The following is a 22,157-nucleotide window of genomic DNA, read 5'->3' as shown; positions in this document are numbered from 1 at the left end:
TTGAAAAGAAAGAAAAGAAAAATGGAGGAAAAAAGCCTGAATTTTTCTCTTGGTTGCAGTTAATAAAATAGATTTTATAAAACCGTCAAACATCTATTAACACTGAGAACTGAAACTGTGCCCCAACTCTGGGTTTTGCAATGTTACAAATTCTTCCTTAAGAATTGAAAAAGAAGACAGTAAATCCAGTAATCTGTCAAGTTAGTGTAATCTTCCGGACCACTCATAAAATAATAGTCAGGAAGTCAGGACCGTGACTCAGGAAGACAGGTGTTTCACCCTGTTGTTGTTTCTGAATATTTTGTATTGATGGTTTGTAATCAAAATATTTAAATTGTTCTAATAGGTTTGATCACAGATATCGGGAGGTATGTTGCTCCTGACTAATGGACAACTGTACAGATAAAAAAAAGCAGAAGAGAGGGAGAGGAAGGATGGCAATGTACACATTAGTAAGGTTTTAAGCTCCATTTTGATTACCTTCTAATGATACAATTATTTGGCAAAGAGCATGTGATGTTCAGTCTGCATTTGCAAGGGAAGATTTTGGGAAATGAATGTGGGATGTTTGTTTTCACAAACTCTTACTGGAGCCTGGCCTTGCAAAAACTTGGAAACAATTGTAAGTTGCTCGCTGGTTTCAGCAAAGCTGCCCTTAAATGCAGTTGGTACAGTGGGTTGGCAAGGTTGTGCTTGTAGTACTGAAAAAATAACATGGAACTAGAGAGCTGAGGTAAAGGAATAAACCCAAACCTCCTGCAGTTAACTTCCCAGCTATTACAAGCTCTTTTATCATGAGGAGGCTGTTTTTCAACTCTTACATAGCAGATCCACACCATAAATTATTACGAGTGTTAAACAAAGGTCTAGTCAGTAGTCTTTTCTGTAAAACTTTACATCATGTTTTAATGACATTTTATGTATGTGTTCAAATCAAGCCACCAACTTGATTGATTTTATTTTTTATTTCTGGGGATTGAATACTTGTAGAATTTCTTTCCTGTTTGTGACCTCAGCAGCTATCTGTGTCTATTTACTGGCGATTATCAGTGAGTCCTCATTCCAGGTGATCCGAGGTGGTGAGGTTTAAGGAGAGTTGGATATGGTGCCAGAACTGGAAGCTGATTTTCATTGCGGGTGACACGGAGAATGGGAGAATGCCATTTACTATGTGCAGTGTGTAAGTCTTGTTTAGTGAGGAGCTGTAGTCAGCAATTCAGATGGATTCCTGACTCAGATGCTGCATGGTGCTACCAATTATAGTAAGACGTGAATAGCCCACTCATAATTATATGTTTGATGGGGTGGGGTATGAACAACCAGAGAAGAAGAAAACGAGATAGAGCACCAAGTTAAAAATCACTCAGTTGTTCCTTTGACAAGTATTATAATTGCTATTTTTGTACTGCTGTGGGTGTACATGGTGTTGTGAAATAAGTAAATTCTGTAGCTCTACATTGCTTTCAGTGCCTGGGGCTCAAACCTGCAGACATCTTACTACTGAGACTAGTGCTTTTTCCTTATGGCACTTTGCATGGACTATGGTCAGGATTTGGCTGGAGTTTATACGTTTTCTTTCTGGTCACTCAAATGTGAACTCTTCTGGTAGGTGATGGTATCAGCATCTGACAGAATGATAGATACCTAGAAGTAAGATCAGGTAAAAGCAGTACTTCTGTGACTTGTGATCTATGCTAAGAAGGCTTCAAAATGAGATGTTTTTCATTTAAAACGTTATTAGGTCTGAGGGTAACAGTCCACCATGTAGGTCTAGTTATTCTTTTTTCACCTCTTTCTGTATCATTGGTTTAGGTCAAGATTTCACTTGTGAGGAAAAGAAAAAACACACTGCTATCTATTGAGAAAGCACACGCAAAGCTTTGCAAAGCTTTAAATATAAAATCAGGAAACACAGAATGTTATTAAGGTTGCCAGTTTCCATTTATTTTAGTCTCATGTCACGAGGGAAACTGGGTTCCTGCAGGAATACGGTGTTTAGGTGAGTCTTTCTGTGCTGCTGTCGGCAGCCACGCTTATGTTTGAGAACATAGTATCCAAGATTTGGAAAAATACATGTTGATTGTGGGCCTCTTTGCATAAAGGCCACTGTGAGAGATGTTTTCAGGGGGCTTAATTTCAGCGGGCTGCATGCTTTTTAGGTCCCTGTCCTGAATTCTCACCTGAGGCACCCATCGCTCGGGTAGCCAGTTTCCGTATGAAAACGCCGGGCTGCTCTTTTGAATGTGGGGGTGATTTTTCTTCCAGTTTCTTTCCTGTAGAACAATAGAATGACATTCTTCCTGGTGTTTCCTATGAAGAATAATGATGAGGAATTATCTTCTCTGTCTACAAATGTTTAAAAACTCATTAGTTAGGGTCCCTGAAAGAATTCCAATACAAGTCAGTGGGTGTGGTGGAGCTGATTGTAATGGGAAGCGGACTGGGCCCTGGGGCTGGTGGTCAGCAGGGAGGCAGAGCTGTAAAGAATACTGTGCATATGCTATAGTAAGCATTTTCATAGATCTCCTCTGTGGGAAAGGACAATGGCTTTGGAGCTCATATTTACTCAAAAAGCAGCCCTTTGATTTTCATGGCTTTCTGCTTCGCTGCACGCTGGAAGGCCCATTTGTCTTCCCCAAGCCTTTGAAGAGCGGTAAGTGGATGGAGGCGGTGACCAGGGGCTGAGGGTGGCAGTTGCTTGGAGCAGGAGATAAGTTGCGTTGTGGTTTTTTGGTAACACTTGGCAGAATTATCGTAGTTCTCTTTAAGTTTGCTTAATTGAGGTGAATATACGCTTAGGAGTGGAACATGGATCCTCTTACCCACTCTGCCACTGCCTTCAGAAAGTTGTGGTGTCTGTCAAAACAGGGTAATGATATTTGGTAAATTGTGTTTTTTGTTGTTGTTCGAGTGGAAAGCAAGAGGCCGAGTGCAATTACCTGTATCTAGTGTTTCTGTTCATTTTTTCATCTTCTGGGGGATCAGCTGGGAACTTTTTTGCAACTTTCTCTACTCTGAACTTCACTGTAGCATGCGTAGTCCTTCATGAGCTTGCTTGCACTGCATTACCTACAAGTAGAGCAAATGATGTTGGTGCAGATTGTCTGTGGCATAGCCTATGCGTTGAGATCTGTTCTGGATACAACTTTTGCACTGATGGTATCAGACATGCTTAGAAAAATAGGGTGAGATTTCTGGCCACGGACCTTTCATGAAACCTTGATTTATGTCTCTCTAAATACTTTACCTCCTTTTGTAAGGAGAGAATAGCATCTCAGAATTTTACTGGTAGACTGAGGCATTTTGCAGAGAAGTCAGTATCATTACCCTCCCCCCCCCTTTTTCTTTATACCTGCGGAAATGGGGCTGAGAGGAGAGAAGTGCCTTGCTGAAGGACTCTGCATTGGTCAGGATGCTGTCAGCTGGGTTCCAGTTCACTGCTCGCCCACTCCGATGGGTATATTTTCCTATTCCGCAGGGGTGTGATGAGGTTAAGTCCCTTAATGTTTATGAATGTTTATGATGATAGAGCAAGACAGGAACCTAGGCAGATATATTAGTAGGGGAAAGGCAAGCCCATAAAAAGAAACAGGAGGATTTGGGCAGAGCATATTTTCAAGAAGAGGAAATCAAAGCAGAGAAACTATTCTGAAGACCAAAGAATGTGCCATATATTTACAGTGTGCATATTTGATATAATTTACCCTGCTCTGAGCTGGACAGTGAGGGCCACGGACCTCTTGGAGACATAAGAGTCTTGTTAGTCCAGAGGACTTGTCATTTCCTGGGTCTTATAGCAAAGCTTTGTATATGCAGCTGTAGCTTAAGTAAACGTCAAGTCTTGGATGCTTGACTGAATAGGACATCCACACTTTTTCGGCAGCATTGTTGCTCTTTGAGCCAGCTGCCTTTGTTTCTAGCGGACTGCTGCTTTGTTGGTTAACCCTGGGCATGAGTTTTCTTCACATATGTTATTAGACTGAACATATTTTCTATTTATACCACTTGGGGATACAAATTACTGCATTGTTTTTAGCAAGCACTAGGAAGAGTACATCTTTGTGATGTTTAAACAAAAATACAGAGGCAAGATTTTATTCACCATAGGTTGTTCAAAGGTCCTTTCTTTCAGCGCTCAAGGGAAAATAGACAGCAAAAACAATTGGTGGTCTTTATTTTTATGTCCCAGAAAAGCAGGAGGTATTTGGACATGTGTATTTTACTAGACTAAAGGAAGAAGTTGGTTCTGAGTGATGGACTTTTCAAGAATGTTGATGAAATTGTGCATATACTTTTAAGGTAATTTAGGGAGATTAATAGTAGCATACGTACATAGACTTATTGCCCTCATGGCTTTGATAATTGTCTGTGGGCCAGCAAAGTTGCACTAGAGGGCTGAGCTGAAGGCCACTGCTCCTAGCTGAAGTTTTTCATTTATTTACTGAACTCTAAAGCATACTTGACCACAGCTTCCTTTGCTTTCTCACTCCATTTCTGGAGAAGACGAGAAGATGACCTTTACCTACTCTCTGGTAGAGCTCCAGAAGCATTATGCAATCTCTGGCAATATTACTGCTACTGCCTGGTCTTTCCTTCTCTTTTCAAAGAGCCCTTGCCTGAACTGACTGTTCTTTAATGTGCACATGAAGGGGTCATAGATAAGGGAGCAAAATCATTATAGAGGTTTTCAGTATTTGTGTAAGAAAACACCTGTTTGCTCCTTCAGAATCATCCGGTCCTGTCTGCAGGACACTGAACACGTTTGGACTGTAGACCATGACTAGGTGTTATCCCTGTCAGGATAATAAATAATACACTTTTCTGCCACTTTATTCTGCCTGGTTCTTTCCCCATTACCCAAGACAAGCTGTTGTGTGAGGATTTTGCCTGGTTGTAGACTGCTCATGAATCTTGCAGTACACGACAAGCAGACATCTAACAAACATGACTAGAAACTGTATAAAATACATAGGCATAACACAAGTTGTATATTTGAAAACACATTAGAGCTCCACAAATAACCTGATATCAAAAATGCTTTTTTCTTCCTGTATATCCATAACCAAGAAAATTCTTCTAGCTGCATGTCAACCAGATAAGGGGTATTTTAGATTTTGTAATGACTCTCACTTGTGTAAACCCCTACAGTTTGCCTGCTAATTCAACTTCAATGATAAAAGGTCTCATCAAAAAATTGAGGCAGACTAGAATGTTTGGTTAAGATTTAACATCTTTCTGACTAATTATAACCCAGTGTCAATATACGCTCTAATGTCTGCGGAAAGAAAAAGGGCATAAATGATACAGTTCCATTGTCCCAGGTCTTCTGTAAACAATTAGCGGTGAGGTGGATGTCTGAAGCGAGGGCGAGAGAATTGATAAACCTGTTCTAAAGGGCTTGAAAAGTTGAAGTGAATTCTAAATGTAGATTAGCAGCAAATGATGACAGCCAAGCCAGCATTACCTCAGTTGATTAATTTGTAAGGATACTACTGGTCAATGATTTTAACCAACAGCTATGCATAGTAGAATCCTAATGGGATCTGTCTGTTAAGATTACATAAAGTAGAGCATTTGATTTATTTCATAGCTTTCCAACGCTCCACTTTAACTTCATACAAATAATGCATTAGTCACACTGGATAAAATGGCGTATTGAATAAAGTTGTGATTTTGTCTGCTTCTTATAATCTGATTTTATAAAGGATTAAATCTGTTTTAGTAGTTTATTCATATCATAAAAGAGATTGTCGGCTGAATGAAATCTTTACATCTGCCACTTTCTATCTCATTAGAAAAGACAGTAACATAAAGTTCCTCATTTCCTTCCAGTCTGTTTTATCCCCTAGTGGGTCTGAGTGTGTATATCTTTTGTACATGTTTGTATATTATAATGTCAGCATGTTTTCAAAGTTGTGGTTAAGACTGCGTCACAGCTTTCAATTTAGGGGGCGCAATACCAGGGATTATAAATGTTGTGACAAAAAAAATAGTACCCAGACGAGAACAAATTGGGGGGGGTAAGGGGTGACTGTCAAAAATCTGAAAATGGTGGTTTTTAGTGGCATGGCCATATCTGTGCGCACTGCCCGATTCAGCAACGTATTTAAGTACACACAGTACTTTACTGTGAGCGTGCCTACGTCGGTGGATGCAAGTATGTGCCTAACGATAAGTGCTTGTTGACTTTGGGCCGACTGAAGAGAGCATAAAGGTTGGGGATTCCTATGTGAGCTTAAATGTGAATTGTCAGTTGTGATCAAATTGTCCAACTGTCATTCATCTGTCACGGTGCTAGTGTTTTTTAAAACGTTCTTCTAACTTAAGTGCATTGGTTCTTGGTTTTGTTAAACTAAATGTTGAATGCAAAATTATAAATTTAGGCTTTTTTTTTAACCTGCTGTTGCCAGAATGTCAGCTTACTCTTAGTACATTTTGTTCGTTTTGTTTAAGTGTGTGTCATTAACAGGATGCTGCTGTTATGACTGAGTGTTGTTTTCATGTAGGCCTTTGAAGTGAGAGCAGATTATCTTCTCATGGATATTTTCTTTGTATTTAAGGTTCTTGCCTTTTTTATTTAATCCTATAAAGTGGTTAGGACCAGATTGGGTTCTTCTGAACGTGAGGTTCTCTTGGTTTCTGGCGCTGAGAAGAGAGGTAGTATCCAGCTATTTGAGTTGCCTTTTTAGTCAGAAACGCAGATTCTGAAGATCTCAGTTCTCCCTTCTGAGGACTTCCTGAGGATGAAACTTCTTCATTCACATTTTCATTTGTTGATGCATGTTGCAGTTCTACTGGCTCTGGCTTTTCAGTCCTGGCTCCTTTTCCCACGTACTTTGAATCAGTAGGAGTGTTTTGATATTGAACGTGTGCGTGATCAGCCTCTTCCATGGGGCAGGGAGCCATTTACAAGCTCTGGGCGCAGAGGCTGGGGTTGCAGCCATCCAGGCAGGCAGGGAGGTTTGCGCTGGGTTGTGCCCGGTGTTGCTGCAGCATCAGGACAACATCGCACCCCTTTGGTGCTCAGTACAGGGTAGGGCCCGTGTCTGATCCCGGGGAGGCTTCATCAACAAGGCTTTAAAAGTCACACACAGTTCATCAGCCCACTTTGTTTGAGGAGGAATGATGACAGGAGGTAGCTCTCTGCTTCCAGCCACCTGTTTGTTGAGACATGGGTGTGCTCCCCAGCGGGGCCGTGCAGTCACAGCTGAGTCATTTTTTGCTTAAATTTTGTTCATTGCTGAAATTGAGGAAAAAAAAAAAAGCTTTACTTGTCATGAAAGTGGTTTTGGTCATGAGTACATTGGCATGATACAAAACGCACATAGAAAGGACAGAAATGTTCACTGAGGTGGAGGTACACCCTCAATTGTAGGTTTTGGGGCCAAATATAAGGAGTATGAATGGGTTTGCTTGCTGTTACCAAATGAATAGTGCCCTCTTTCTCAGCTAAATTCAAGTATCCTTTGTAGCAAGTTAACCTACGTGCAACAAACTGCTCCAACATCCCTGGCCCTGCTTTAAAAACGGGTGGTTGAAAAGAAGCGGGTACAGCTCCAGTGTGCACCAGCGTGTGGCTCCGGTGACACTGGGCGAGCAGCAGCACGGGGGTCCCAGAGCCTCCCCTGCAGCCCCGGCCTGCCAGAGGGGTCAGCCTGGAGCAGCCATCAATCGCGACTACTGGGAGATGTCCCAGCCTGGCATCTTGCCTGTGGGCAGCTAGTTAAAGATGGAAGCATTTGTCAGTCTCCCCATATGTGTAGCAGCGTAAGTCCAGGGGTGGAAAGCGCGTGCTAGTGATGTACGGTTGGTTCCAGATACCGCTCAGGAAGGTGAGCTGGTGCTGGAGCCACAGCTCTGCAACACGCTGCAGACCAGGGCACCCATCCCGTGGGCACCTAACAAATTATCCTCCTTAGCCCTGTGAGATGGTTGTAGCAATAAGATGCAGCACAAGTATTTAAATATGAAAGAGCAGTGCCACACTGTTTTCTGTGAGTGATCCTGACTCTCTCTCTGAATAAACAGACAGCAGCCTTTTACGGGAGATTTTTGTTGTATTTTGTTTGGCAGCTGTTTGTCTTAATAGGAATTCTTCAATAGTATTTATTGTATTTTGTGCTGGTAGGGGGCAGAGCCAAAGCAGAATCTGAGCAGTTTTACTTGCTTTACTCATTGTGAACAATAAGAAAATATTGCTGTATTAATTACTGTTGTGCTTTATTGGCAAAAATAAAGAGATCCTATAATATGAAATTGCTAATATAAGAAAGGCTTTGATTTTCTCATTAGCACAGGATATTTTGCATCTGTTCTGGTTCACGAGTGCATTGTCGGTGCTTAAATAATAATAATGACTCAGTAATGAATAAGAATAACAACAACAAATAGGCATGTGAGTGTGCAGGCAGTCAGGCACCCTCCGGTGTTTATCAGTAGGTTGGTTTTGGAGGTCTTGCAAAATGAGCTGTTCCCATATGCCCATTCAGATTTTCTTAGATCATTGCACAGCCCTCAGATTCATTTCTCTGCTGGCATGGCTGGGTTATATACAAGTACTTTTTTCATTGTATGTCACGAGTAAAGTGCTAAAGTTCTCACTTGAAATGGAAAATGTGTGTTTCTTCCACTTACATGTTTTTAAGTCTCCTTTTTTCCTCTCTTCTATTTTTTTCTTCCCTCTCTCTCTCTCAGTGTGTGAATAAAGTCTTAAGTATCTCATTGTTTTGAATTCAAGGAAGAATCAGAGCTCTGGATTACTCTGCCAGTCTTTCAAGTATGCTCTTAAAAATGTAGCCTGAAAATACCCTCACTATAATTCAACCTGCTTTGTAGCAAATTTTCCCTGTTTCAGTAGTTTCTACTACAAAAACAGATACCTTAAACTACTGTTAGCAGTCTGTCTTGAATGTTGAAAAGCCTAGGAATCTAACAAATTCTCTGATTTTCTAACAGCATCTCTAACATCACTTTAAAGTCACCTGCCTGGATAATATGCTATGTAGTGGAAGTTATGGATTTCATTTTTTTCCAGCTCTTACCTAATGCTGGATAGTTAACAACAGTGATAAGCAAAGGACAGCAGAATGCTCCATTTATTGTTGAAGCAGTGGTTAATTTCATCAAAGATTCTTAACTTTTAGCCTTTATTCTCAAAATAATTTCGACTTATGATTTGGTTTAATGGTTCTGACTTTGAGAGAAGGAAAATGCTAGTTCAAATTGGGGAACAAAATCAGCAAATATGCTTTGAGTTGCTATATATTTTTTAACACTTCGGCATTGTAAATTACACCCCAGTGACTTTACAGCTCAAGAGAGTAATGAAAAAGTGTTTGTGTAAACAATTACCTGAAATTTGACAATTCTGGTCAAAATACTTGGTTGTATGCTGACAGGCTAGAGGGCATCTTCTGTGTGAAGAGCTTAAATTGTATCTGCTGTTTAACTCCATTAAAAGACTAACTTAAAAAACAAAACAAAACAAAACACAACAACCAAACAAAAAGAAAAACCAACAACAAAGAAAGCAACCCCAAAGTGCCCTTATTGATTGATTGCTCCGAGTAGCACTTGCCTTAAAAACTCTGCATTTGCTAATGCGCACATGCACAATAACTATGTAGGGCAAAGGCAAGCAAAAGAGGATTTCTTTTTCCTTATTGATTAAAAATTATTTTTTGGTCCAACAGCCCTTACCTGTAACGGCACGTACCTTACAACACATGCGCGGTTTAAATAAAACAACAACATGGAAGGGAAACCAACCAAATGAAAAAAAACCACCATCCTTCCCCTTCAAGTAAAACAGTTTAGCCCTGGATAAGCCAAATGAAATTGGCAAAGCAAGTAGTTTATCAGCACAAGACCCGTAAAGTACTTAGAGTGATCTGTGAATGGAAGCTATCCTAAGTCTGCTTCTTGTCACAGCAATTTGTCTGGCTTAAGGGCAAAGTAAGTGGGTCTCCTTGGCAGTACAAGTAGATCACCAGGTAAGATCAGATAGGAGTCTCTAGTGGTAACAACAGAACTACAACAAAGCTCTTCTTTTGACGCTATTTCTGCTGCTGTTGCTGCTGTTAATAAGTGTGCTAATTATCATGAACCTGATAAGGCTTATATTAATTGACTGAACTAAATGTAAATTCTGGTTAAATAGAGAATGGTTTAATAGACTTGACAGGTGCTGGTTTACTTAGCTGCTCTGTTCAGAGTAAAGACATGCTTTAAAACAAAATAATCATCTATATTTTAAGCCTTTGATTTTGGGGGAACTTAAAATGTTCGCCTTTAAAAGAGTTGAAGTTTTTCACAATATCTTCTGCCCTTCTCCTCTGTCCTGTGATACTTTATGCAAGGCTAATTAGTTCTTACAGCTTTTGTAGTGCAATATAATCCCTGCGTAGTCATTTGTCACATACTTGCATGGCACAGAGTAGTATGGCCTAACCTGTTTAGTCTCTGGGTGCTGTTAAAGTAGTAAATGTTGGATAATAAACAGCAACAACAAGCAATCCGACGGCTACCGACTAGAGCTGGAATTCCAGTTAGAGAGCACTTTGGGCTTTTGGGTAGATAATCTCTCTGCATCACTTTACACGTTTGCAAAATGGATACTGTATTATACATTTAACTTTAGAGGTATTTTAGGACATGTAGTACATAGAGGTCTTTGAAATATTTTTCATATGCCCATGCAAACTAATACCAATATTAAAGTGTTCCTCTTTTTGCTTGGGTGCTGCTTTTCCTGAGTTCCAGAAAGTGTTTAAATGTGCAGTATCGTAAGTGTAGACATGGAAACAGACATGGAAAAACCAAACATGATACCTCTGATGGTAAATGTCACATTCTTTGGAAATACTGGAATATTTATAGTATGTTTTATATATTCCATAATTAGGCATTGCTATTAGTGCACACGACCTCTTCATTCTAATTGTCAGGAGAGCTGTCACACTGTAACACATGCTGCAGCACGCTGCAGGAGCAATCAGCTTTTGTCAGACGTCAGCCACGTTTTATTACTTTTTAAAATGTTTTAATTCTTTTCTCCCTCCTGTAAACATAATGTTCACGTGTAAGGCTGGAAAACCTCTGTGCTCTGCCTACCAAGAGGCCTTGGCACACCAAGATTCTTCCTCTGGGCTCCAGTCGGAAAGAAAGGGGCATCTCAGTTGCTGCTGTTTCTGCTCTTAGTGCCCGCTGTAAGCTGAGGCACACTTGCTGGTGACTCACCTTTGTATTCGGTCCCGCTGTGGGATACTCTGCCTCAAAAAACCCGCCCCAAACAACCTCCACTAACCCAACAAAGGCAAGCCTGTCGTGAGGCTTGTGCGAAGTTTCAAGACTCTCAGTAATCTGCTGGTGAATGAGGCTGGAGCAATACCCCAAAGCCATTTTTGGTGTACGTGGGACAAAAATAGCCCCGTGCTTTGTGCCCCACGCGTGCCACCTGCTCCAGTGAGAAGAGGAAGCCTAAGTTGCCTGTAACGGACATGAAACTGGCCGCGTTGTACTGAGACATACAGGTGCAAATAAACCCCTGTTTTAAAATACGTGAGGTAATAAACTGTCTGTTGAGAAAATAGAATGGACTGATTTGCAGGGTGAGGGTGGCTGTTTCTCTGGGTGCTCCCTTTTCTGTCAGTGCATGGTAATTACCAGATGTCACACTTTATTTTGGATTACAAGATCATCTCATGCTTTTACTACAGGCAGTGCTTTATTGAAGCTATCCTGCATTATGTCTACAAAGTTTTTTAAAAAAAATTTCAATTACTTCCTGCCTGAGGAGCATGCTGCAGGGCTTTTTTATTTTTTTTATTTTTTAGTTTTGTATTCACTAATTTACTGTTTGTTCTAGAGCAGCAGTGAGTGGGAGTTAAACTTTAAGTGCACATTTGGCTCTTTAAAAAGACATTTAGTGTACAATTACTGCTGTTTACCATCTTATAATTGTTGTGTGTTTAGGCTTAGTCAGGCTTAGGAAGATGGGTATCTGTAATCTTTGAGGGCTACAACTCCCTGTCCTAGTTTTTACAAAAGAGAAAGTAGTTATAGATATTGAGATAGATACAGAGATAACACGACACTTTGTGCTGTAATGTTTTAGTGATCAGTGTAAAATAAACACAAGGGGAGGTTGTGGTAAACGATGCCATATGTGGCTGCAGTCTCAGTCAGTGATATTCAAAGTGATGCTCAAATCAGATCTGGGAGTCAAGACCACTATTCATGGAGTCCGAGACTTGCCATCCTGTTGTTACACAGGAGCACAGTTTGCAAAACACTGAGTTTAATAAGAGCTTGTATTTACATTTGTACATGATGTCTACAGCAAAAATGTAAATCAAGTTCTGTGGGTTGGTTTTACTTTGAACTTGGGTGGAAAAAAGACAGTTGTGTGAAAACAAAATGCAATAAATGTGTAACTGAAAATACTGTAGTAATTGAAGGGTGGGAGAGAGGTAGTTAAAAATCATAATTAGCTTTTTTTTTTTTAAAAAAGGTATCTTTTAATTCAGTTTTATGATCCACTGTAATTGGAAGGCATAGGTCTATTGTATTTCTTTAAACAGGGGAATATTATTGGATTTCAGGTCCATCATCTGGAAATTTTTACTTAAAAGCCTAATGAATCCTTACAGTTGTATTTGTAAGAAACGTTTGTGGATTACAGGCAGATATCCTACAGAAACAAAACTATTTGAGGGCTATTTTATAATTGAAAGCTTTTGAGAAAATGTTCCTATCATTCAAAAAAGATCTGGAGCTATGAGTATGTATTGTGAATGTCATATTAAATTTCATACTGAGAATGCAAAGGACGACTAATCCTTCCCTTCTTGGTAGAAGTACTGCTCTTTGACTTTCTTCACCATGTTTTATTTTTAATGTAATTTTAATGAAAAGATGGATCTAGCATTACAAAGTGGTTGTTTGTTCCTTCTAATGTCTCTGAGACAGAAATTCCAGTAGTGTTTTTGTTGTTGTTTTGTTTTTGAATAATAAATATATGTTTTTCCATAAAAATTTAAATCTTGTGTTTAGTCTTACTGGTTGAAATCCATGGCACAATCTTTGGGCTTTATCTGTAGCCTTTTAAAATCAACTGATGTTTTTAATGGACTGTGGTAGTCTCTGGATTGAGACTGCAGAGCTTGAGTATGCTGGTGTTACAAAAGTGGAATATGGGGAGGGGGGCGGTGAAGGATCAAATCCACCCTCCCATTTAAAAGGTGGAGATAAAGCCTGATATAGTACCCCACCTGTCCTTGATAAGGCTGCTCTGTCTGTGTAAAAGCTGTTCCTCCTCACTGTGGTGAACTTCACCCACTGACATTAAATCCTCTCTCATAAGTGATTGGTGTACAAGCCTACTCTGTGATTTCAAGGCATGTCAAGGGATTTAGCTGTACAAGCTTTTTCTTGTATTTGAAATGCAACTTTTTGATAGTAATAGGAAGCATGGATCAAAATGTGTTATTTATCCTTTTTTTTTGTACCCATAAAATCTTGTAACCAAGCTAGTTAATATAGTTAATTGGTTCAGTCCAATAACTAGTGGGAAAAAACCCACTCACAAAACAGAAATCCTAAAGCCTATCTACTTAAAAAAAAAAAAAAGTTTTGATTTCATATGAATCCCAATCTTCTTTTAAAAGACTAAACTTTTATGTGGGAAAATAAATTTTAGCTAAGGTGTAAAATTTCAGCAATTTTATGCCAGTAGTGATGGAAATTTTGTAATTTACAAAAGGGGTCATTTTTGCCAATGGTGGAGAAAAATTGTTTTGCTTGAAGAAATAAATCTGAGTTTCTCTTAATAAACACTAACATTGCTGTGTTTTTTTATATGTATGCACTTTCATAAAAGGTTCTTTTTAGTGCAATACACATTTGGTTAAATCGTGCAATACCTTAATGCCTTTCATGCTAGTGCATCCCAAGGCACTTTACAATCTGTAAAGTTAACATTAGAAATGCAGCACATAAAATTCCCTAAGACAATCCTTTTTAAAATGCTGAATAAAACATCTAAACTGTTAAGTTTGGATTAAATAGCCCAGCAGTTGGTACTTTTTTTCCTTTTGTGGAAAATGTTTGAAACAAATGACTGAAATGAATAAAAGCTCTGTAAATAATATGACTTCAAATGATATTCATGAAGGCCAAATTCTGCCATTCTGCAGGAGGAAGTCTAGACATGTACAAAGTTCAGCCCTGTTAATTAAGAGGGAGCAATGCGCTGCAGTGAGTCAGAGCAATTTTATAATCCAAATGCTGCTAAAAGGGACTCTTGTCAACCTCCAAATCTTATTTGTTTTATAATCACTGGGTAAGGAGACTTGCTGGCTGAGGAGATACGTGTCCTTCTCTTTCGGGTTTGAATGCGGTCCAGCCCGGTAGTGACCAAAAGCCGTTGCCATCTGATAACTATTTGTTAGGCTATGCAAAATAATTGTAGTCTCCAAACAGTTCCCAGTGTCAACGTCACAAAAACCACCCCCACGCTTGGCGCTAATTATCGCCCGCGCAGGCAGCCCCAGCGAGGAGGCCAAGGTTTGACTGTTATTTCCCCTTTCAGTGCTTGCAGTGGTCCTGCTGAGAGTGTGTGCGTCTGGGTTGTGGTTAAACGGTGTGTGCTCTGTTCTCTGCAGGGCTGCCAGCCTGGCATCTTTTATACATACTGATTTTTATCATTAAGAAAACAAGATCCTTCATCGTCTTCTCACTCCACCTTTAGATCTGCTGAGAGCAGAGTTTTTACATTGATGCATTTTTTTACATTGATGCAATTTTAAAAGAAAAAAAAAAAAGCCCAAACAAACAAGAAACCCAACAAAACAGCAGAACAAAACAAAAGCAGTGTCAGGTATGAATTTGCTGAGGGTAGAGAGAATTTGTGCTTTTAATTTTTTTTTCCAAATTAAATAAAATGTAAGTTGAAAATAAAAACAAGAAAACCAGCCAGCTGATAGCAGTAGAATACATAAGAGGAAAAAAGCGCGCACACACAAAAAGAAAAAAAAACAGGATTATGCAGCCTCAGAAAGAGCCAACAGATGTTCAGGGCGGGTTAGAAAAACAACATGATCAACGGTATGAAAGCTGCAACAGATCTAAACAAAACCCCAAAATAGATGCAATTCTAGAATAAGCCTGAAAAAGAGAAAAATCATTATAGGCTTTCCTCAGCACAGACACTGGTCTCTGATAAAACAAGATAGAAACTTCTCAAAAAGGAAGTTTATACCAAGGTGGGCTTGCAACATCATTGCTAGAGACTCTTCCTTCAAGTCTGCCAGTGGGCGAACTGGGAACAGGATGAAAACGTGTACTCTGTTCCTCACCCAGGAAAGGTGCCTAAAGTAACAGCTAATTGTTCCCTGTAATGGAGTAGCACTTGCTTAGGAACCAGGAATGTAGCTGTATTGCTTAAAAGTAGTTTTTTCATTTCACTGGACAGTCAAGCTGAACGTAAGACCGCACAGACCGCCCAGCTGTGGGAGCCACCCTTCCCACCCTGGCTGCAGCGTCACGCCTTCCCACAAAACGGAGGAAGGTGGGCGCAGCCAGGCCGCTGCGTGCTGCTACCCCTTGCTGTGGGTGGTGGCTGCCGTGCCAGGGCTAGGTTTGGGGTCACTGCCTGACTTACCGGTCCCCTCCCCAAGCACCAGAGAGATGGCTCATTGGGGCAGACCTGAGGGCAGGACATTTTGGCAGGGTTTGGGTTATTTAGGCACCGATCTTACTCTCTGATCCATAACAGCTCTCCCTCCAACACTGGAGACAGGAGCGAGCCTTGTGTGATGGATCTTTTGGCTTTCTCTGAGGCCTTTTCCCTCCTGCTTAATGTTGTTGCTCACCTTAAGTGCCACTTAATGGCCTAATGGCCAGATGCTCCCACGTGTGTGAGGAGCAAAGCCTGAGGTGGTGCGGAGCCCCTTGGAGAAGAGGCCTCAGTGGATGTCTGCTGGCCGGGGCGGCTGTGTGCGGCCCCAGGCACCTGACAGAGCCTCACTGGTGGTGGGCCGGGGCAGCCTCAGTCCTGCACCACAGCGGGGAGCAAGCCAGGAGCAAATGTGGAGACCTTTTTGAATAAAAACCTCCATTTGCTAAGGCGTTGTCTGCGCCCTACCCCAAAGTGGGCCTCCAGCCGCTAGTACCTGCCAGGCCACCTACGTGTGACTAAAAGGCGCCATTTTGAAAAGATACCAGGTCAGCCAGGTATGTACTGATCTGGCTACATTAATATAAATTTTAATAAGGTAACATATCGCTCTTATTTTTGTCAGTTGCTGGAGAAATGCTGGAGTGAAATCTTGATTTAGCATCAGGGGAGGGGCACAGTGCCCAGGTTGGTGGCTGTTGTCAGCTTTCTGTGAGAGGCCGGCTGCCGGTGTGCTTGGGCTCAAACCTGCCTTCCCTGGGCTCCAGGACAGCCTGAAAATGCTAATTAATGAATCTACATTGATTTGTATAAGTTATGCAAATCGAGTAATAACCGCGTGCCACTGTGGTTTCGTTGGGTCTCATGCTGTACTTAAAGCTTCGTGTTGGAGTGACACGGATTTTATTCACTAAAATAAATTGTTTTGCTGTGGAGTGCTTGGAAAGCAACCAATGGCGGTAATTGGTTGTAGGTGACACTATGGTGCACTCTGTTAAGATTTATTTAACAATGTACTCTTTGTTAAAGTAATCCAGAGGTAAGGTCAGTGAGCTTGATTCTCTGCCGTTCGTGGCTCAAACCAGCAGTACTTGGGCTGCTTTGCTTTAGGGGGGTGCTTGTGGAGACATTAAAACAATCGTGTACCCTATTAAAAATATCGTCCTTCATCAGATTTAGGAAACTGTAAAAATAGCACTGAATTGTACAGAATCAGGACCATATTCAGTAGTTGCGTCATCTTGTTTTGCAACCCTGTAGCACTGCCGGCTCCCCCCTCCTGTCCAGCACCTTCCTGCAGCACGCTGAGCAGAGCGGCGCTCTTGACACATGTTTCAAGAAGGAATCCAGCTTTAGTTTTTCAGATGAAAAGGTTAAAGACTTTGACACAAGATAATTATAAAAGGAAAATGAATCTTTTCTTGGATCAAAAATTATTGTGTAAAAGAGTGTGTAAATTATGGCGTGCAAGTTAAGTAATGGCTTTTATACTGAAATCTGGAATTACTATGATGAAGGAGATGGTGTCAAACTGTGGTAATTTATTTCATTTTGGTTTCTCAGATCTGCAATGAATTTAGGAAATTCAAATTTATAGCGAGTGGGTCTTTGTAAGACTTTCTCTAAGAGAATGAGGATACTTTATGGAACTTCCATTGGGGTCAGGTTCATACCATTACTCTAGTGAAAACTTCCAGTTAAAAACTTTCCACAAATGATTCGTTCCACCGGCTTCTGTAAATGGATTTTTCAAACTCGTTAAATGTTACTTCCATTTTCTCATTTAGCTTGCATCACTGCTCTTCAGTATTTGAGCAGGGCAATAGCGATAAGTATAATGCAGGATTTTGCTAATAAATCATAAAACCTACCAAGCACTGTTTACCTTTTTTGCCTTTTTTTTTTTTTGTAGTAAGGGTTTGAAGTTGGTGTGTTTCTTTGCAAACCATGCATAATAGTACTCTAAAAAAATTACGAAGTCTGATTTTAAGTTTCTTTAGAAATAAAGTTCTTTAAGAACAACTGTATTTTGGGGAGCTTAATTCAGGTTAACTACAATGGCTCAATTTTATTCCCAGTAGAGGATGGGTATGAATTGGTCATAAGCATAATTCACCTTTGAGTCCCAGCACTTCACACAGAAAAGTATTGTTGATGCTGCAGAGCATATAGTCTAGCTTGCAGTAAATCAAAACCTAGGGTGTAGAGTCTTTCTGTGTGTGTTTAAAGAAAGAAATAAGCGGGCTATATATCTGCTGTATCTAAACTGTGCTCTTTTGTAAACAGGACGGCTATTTTTGAACCTCTAGCAGGATGTTTCTGGTGAAGGGATAATGCAGATGGATCCTTGCATGCACACAGGCTCACGCACACGTTTATCACTCAGTGAAGGGACTATGTGTATCATTCATTTAACTGGCAATTCTTTTGTGGTGTCAGTATCATTTCCTAGCAAAATTGGCTAAAGGAATTGTTTCAAACACAAAAGATGTTCTGAACTGGCCTAATTGCTTGCTCAACAGCCAATAACTTTGGGGATTGTTTTCTATTTGAATTCTAGATACAAATTGGGATATCTTTGCATTTGTTTAAAAAAGATCAAGCCAATAGGAGAAGAAAAGATCTTTACCCATTTTCACTGAGCAGTGAGGTTTGAATATACAGCTTGCAATTGAAACTATTTTTTTCCAAAGCCTTTGAGGGCTGTTTCTCAGTCTAGTGTAAACAATTTATTGTTGAAGTCCTAGAATATTTGCATTTTAATTAAAGTCAATTTTAATTAAATACAAAACTTTAATCAGAAAAGCAGAGTTTAGGCAGATAATGTACTTGCATGCTAAGCAAGCTTACTCTGAGGGGACCTGTAGTCTGTAAAACTGCTTGGCTGAAACAGGAAAGTAGTAAATGCATCTTTCTTGCCTAACTTACCTACAAATAGTAATCTCCCTCCTGCCTCTTCTACCTTGCAATAAGATATTCTTCCTACAGGCAGCTAAGTGAATGAGGGGGTGATGCAGAAATCTTAAAGGTGCAGTGAGCAGGAAAAAAGTTAACTTTGAACTCTTAAGCATGCCTATAGCAAATGTTAAAATTACTGTTGTATTCTTAAATGTTCTGTTTCAATTATGTGTTTAAAGTTACATTTAAAGTTACATTTAAAACAAACAAAGGCCAAAATACTTTGGCCAATTGATGTCAAATAAAGGTCACATCTGGATTTTCCTGTGCTTGGTGTTGCTATAATGCTGATGTGGCAGCTACATCTTGAGTCACAAACCAGTAGTTTTGGCCTGTTTGTAGATGAAGTTTCTGTGTCCAGTCAGAGAATTAATCAGTGCCCTAGCGGGCACATGTGTAATGGAAAGCTGGTGTCTGAATAGAAAGTGATGTCTTTAAGCAAATTCTGAGGCCTAACAAACAAATGTATTTGTGGAGCTTTCCACATTTGTTCTGAGGGGAATTTGTTTAGGCCAAGACTGCGAACTGGGGTGTTGAGAGTAACACCTTCTGCTGTGAGCTGGTCTTCTGAGAAATACGTTTGTAGCCCAACTATGTCAGGTTTTGATTTTTGATTGTTCCATGAGTTTATTTTTATTTGTACGGTTTTAGAATCCTAAGGGTAGACAAGAAGTAGGAGATCTTTTGTGCTTCTTCCATCTGTTGTAAAATAACATCTAAGAACTAAAATGATTAACACTCATAATATGAAAAGAGGATATTTCATGTTTACCCATAGCTACGTACTTTGAAAGCAGTACTTCTCATTAAGTCCTCATCATTGCTTAACTGCTCATAAAAACTCAGAATGCAGGTGTCACTCAAGATCTGTTTAAGGCTGGGACTTCAGCTGTGATTTAGTACAATATCGACATCATGTTTTAAATCAAAAGGGATATATAGCACGCATACAAAAATATTTTATCTTAGGCCTGAAGTTACTTGCAGTAATGGCAAAGCAGTTAATATATTACCTTTGCTAACAGGAAAAGTGCTGCATATAAATATTTTTAGTCAATAATGTATTTTAAAAAAGGTTTCTCAGTGGGATCAGATTTATGTTGTCAGAAGAATTTATTCAGCTGACAAGCGCAGACGTCCGACACTTCATGTATTCTAAGATTTACAAAAGCAGTTTCTTCCTGGACGTCAGTTGGATGTGATTACGGTAGGGTTATGTGGAGAGAACCAGGGAATCGGTCCAGGAAATCTTCTCTGCAAAATCCTGCCTTAGATTGGTATGATCCAGGAAACCTCTGCCTCTACATGTCCGTAGCAGCTTTTGGTAGCGCTAGATGCTTGGGTCAGGAAGGGGCAGAACACGAGAGTCGGGATCTGCACCGTGGATCTGAGAACACAATTTTGCCTGAAGCAGTTGAGATTTTCCTTATATATTAAGCGGGCCATTCCCTGCGCCCCCCCAGTACATGTGTGCTGCTGCCAGCTGCAGTTTAGCTAGGTAGAAGTTGGAGCTTGCTTCTTTGGTATTCGCTGATAAAAAGTACAGGATAATAGTACGTGTGCATTACATTTTGCCAAGTGTGCATGTTTCAACCACTATTGTTAGAGCCTGCTTGTTGTTTGTTGTATGAAATACGTATATAATGAGAGAAATATGCTTAAACAAATTTTGCGTTGCATAGGGTAGCCAAACTGTATAAAGACTAAAAAGAACTATGCTGCTTAAATTTAATTTACAATTAATGATCAAAAATAATTGAAATTTAACTTCTTTGTAAATTAAAAACCTTTCAAGTATTTGAAAAGTCAGAATTCCCTTTTGTTTCTGGAGTTCTGAGATCAGTTTGTGAACTTGTTGCATCAGTCTTCATACCTTTCGCTGGAGCTGTATTCGGTTACACTGAATCTGTTCCAAAAATTTTAATTGGTTCAGTGGAATCTCTTCTCCCAAGACAGAGGTAGCTAAAGCCAAGGAGGTTTTTAGCTGCTTAATTAGCCGGGTTTGTGAAATGATTTGGTATCTGGGATGTCAGGAAGAACCTGACATGTCTGTGCTGACTTTGAGGTAATCCATCAATTTTATCAAATAAAAAGCTGTGTTATTATTATTATTATTTTTCATCAATAGGTGTAAAGTAAGGATATCTTTTCCCTTTCATTTTCTGTCCTTTCTGAGTAACCGTAGTTAACTTACTAGCATAAAATTTGCAATACAGTTAAATAGCAGTACATGATTATACCTGATGATACACTTCTTTTTTAAAAGAAAAAGAATCTAATACCAGGATTCTGTATTGATTGTGCTGCTAATTCTGCCTCATAGCACAGACTGGCAGAAGGCAGGTAGCTGAATTGTATTTAACGGTTTTATTGTGATGTGACTAAGATGGATGTGACATGGTCCTCTATTATTCGTTTGAGAGTGTGGACACTAATGAAGCCATTAGCTGAGCTAAGGCAAGTGAAGAAAATAGGGAAATTACCATTATTCTGAAGCCATTAAGTTGTAATCTGCCACTTTCTCTCCTTACTCAAAAAGGCATCTTCTTTTTAAGGCCTCCCTGACTGTCCTTTAAAGATTCATTAATTCATTAACTTTCCAAAGGAGACGGAGGAAACACAATTGAAATTTTAATCAGCTTGGCGTGTCACATTATTAACATTTTGAGTGTATCTGTATTCACTGTTGCACCACATAAGGTTAAGGTTAAATAAACTACATTACAGCAAATAATGTTCTGTTTCATACTGTAAAACATAAAATGTTGAAGGCAGAAATTGGTTTCATGGTTAAATTAAATTACGATACAGAGCTCATATTATATATTCTGTTATTCAAATGTATGTTCTTTGGAGGAAATGCAATACTACATCCATGTTACTAGCATTAATATTTTCAAAATATCCACGATTAGACTACACTGTGTGAAAAGATATAGAAAGCACTACAAAACTTCTAAATCTCTGCTTTTACTTTATGCTCACCCACGGTCAATGCTTTTATGTTATCTTTTGTAAAGTGACTGACTTCTTCTAATGTCTGTCTTCTAATGGGTCATTTGGACATTATGTACAATTACAACTGCAAAATTTTCTTTGTTATTACTTTCGTTTAGATACTACGAAATGCTATTTTTATCTGTCTCTACTTTCTTACATAAATATTTCCTTTCACCTCAGTTGTACTGCATCCTGGAGTACAGCTAGCAGCTTTTGGCCTTTGGAATCGATTGAGATACAGCTGTGACAAAATGGATGAATGCTCTTTCTAAACAATTAAAATACCCTCAGTGTACAGAGAGGGGACCTCAAACCTGTGTGCGAGAACAGTGTATGATTCCAGGTAACCAACAGGAACTTTTTTGGTTTTTTTTTGGGGGGGTGGGGAGGAAGGCCTGTTTTGGACTTTCTAAGATCCGTTTTATTAATGTTTCAGTTAAAAGAAGCTTTGGGTTCAGCCACTTTCTGTTTTAAGGGTTCGTTTGAAATCCTCTGAAACTGTTTCAGGGATAGGGCTCATGCA

General features: G+C 39.7%; 1 protein-coding gene across 10 annotated transcripts in view; it reads left to right on the top strand.

Moving 5' to 3' along the window:
• The window catches only part of AFF2 (ALF transcription elongation factor 2), a 426,609-nt gene that overhangs the window by 104,203 nt on the left and 300,249 nt on the right, over positions 1–22,157 (top strand). The window contains exon 1 of one of the 10 annotated variants that reach the window (XM_083797150.1): positions 21,821–21,977. The exons of 8 other annotated variants lie outside the window; for them this stretch is intronic. In XM_083797150.1, the coding sequence (XP_083653276.1) occupies positions 21,890–21,977 (88 nt within the window). In that variant the 5' untranslated portion in view covers positions 21,821–21,889. Of the gene's footprint in view, positions 1–21,820; positions 21,978–22,157 lie in introns of those variants that run through there. One more of the 10 variants, XM_083797144.1, reaches the window with a different exon arrangement.

The sequence above is a fragment of the Anser anser genome (genome assembly GCF_964211835.1).
Source record: "Anser anser genome assembly, chromosome: 13".
In the NCBI taxonomy this organism is placed as follows: domain Eukaryota; kingdom Metazoa; phylum Chordata; class Aves; order Anseriformes; family Anatidae; genus Anser; species Anser anser.
Note: the sequence above shows the minus strand (reverse complement) of the source record. Positions and strands in the feature narration are given on the sequence as shown.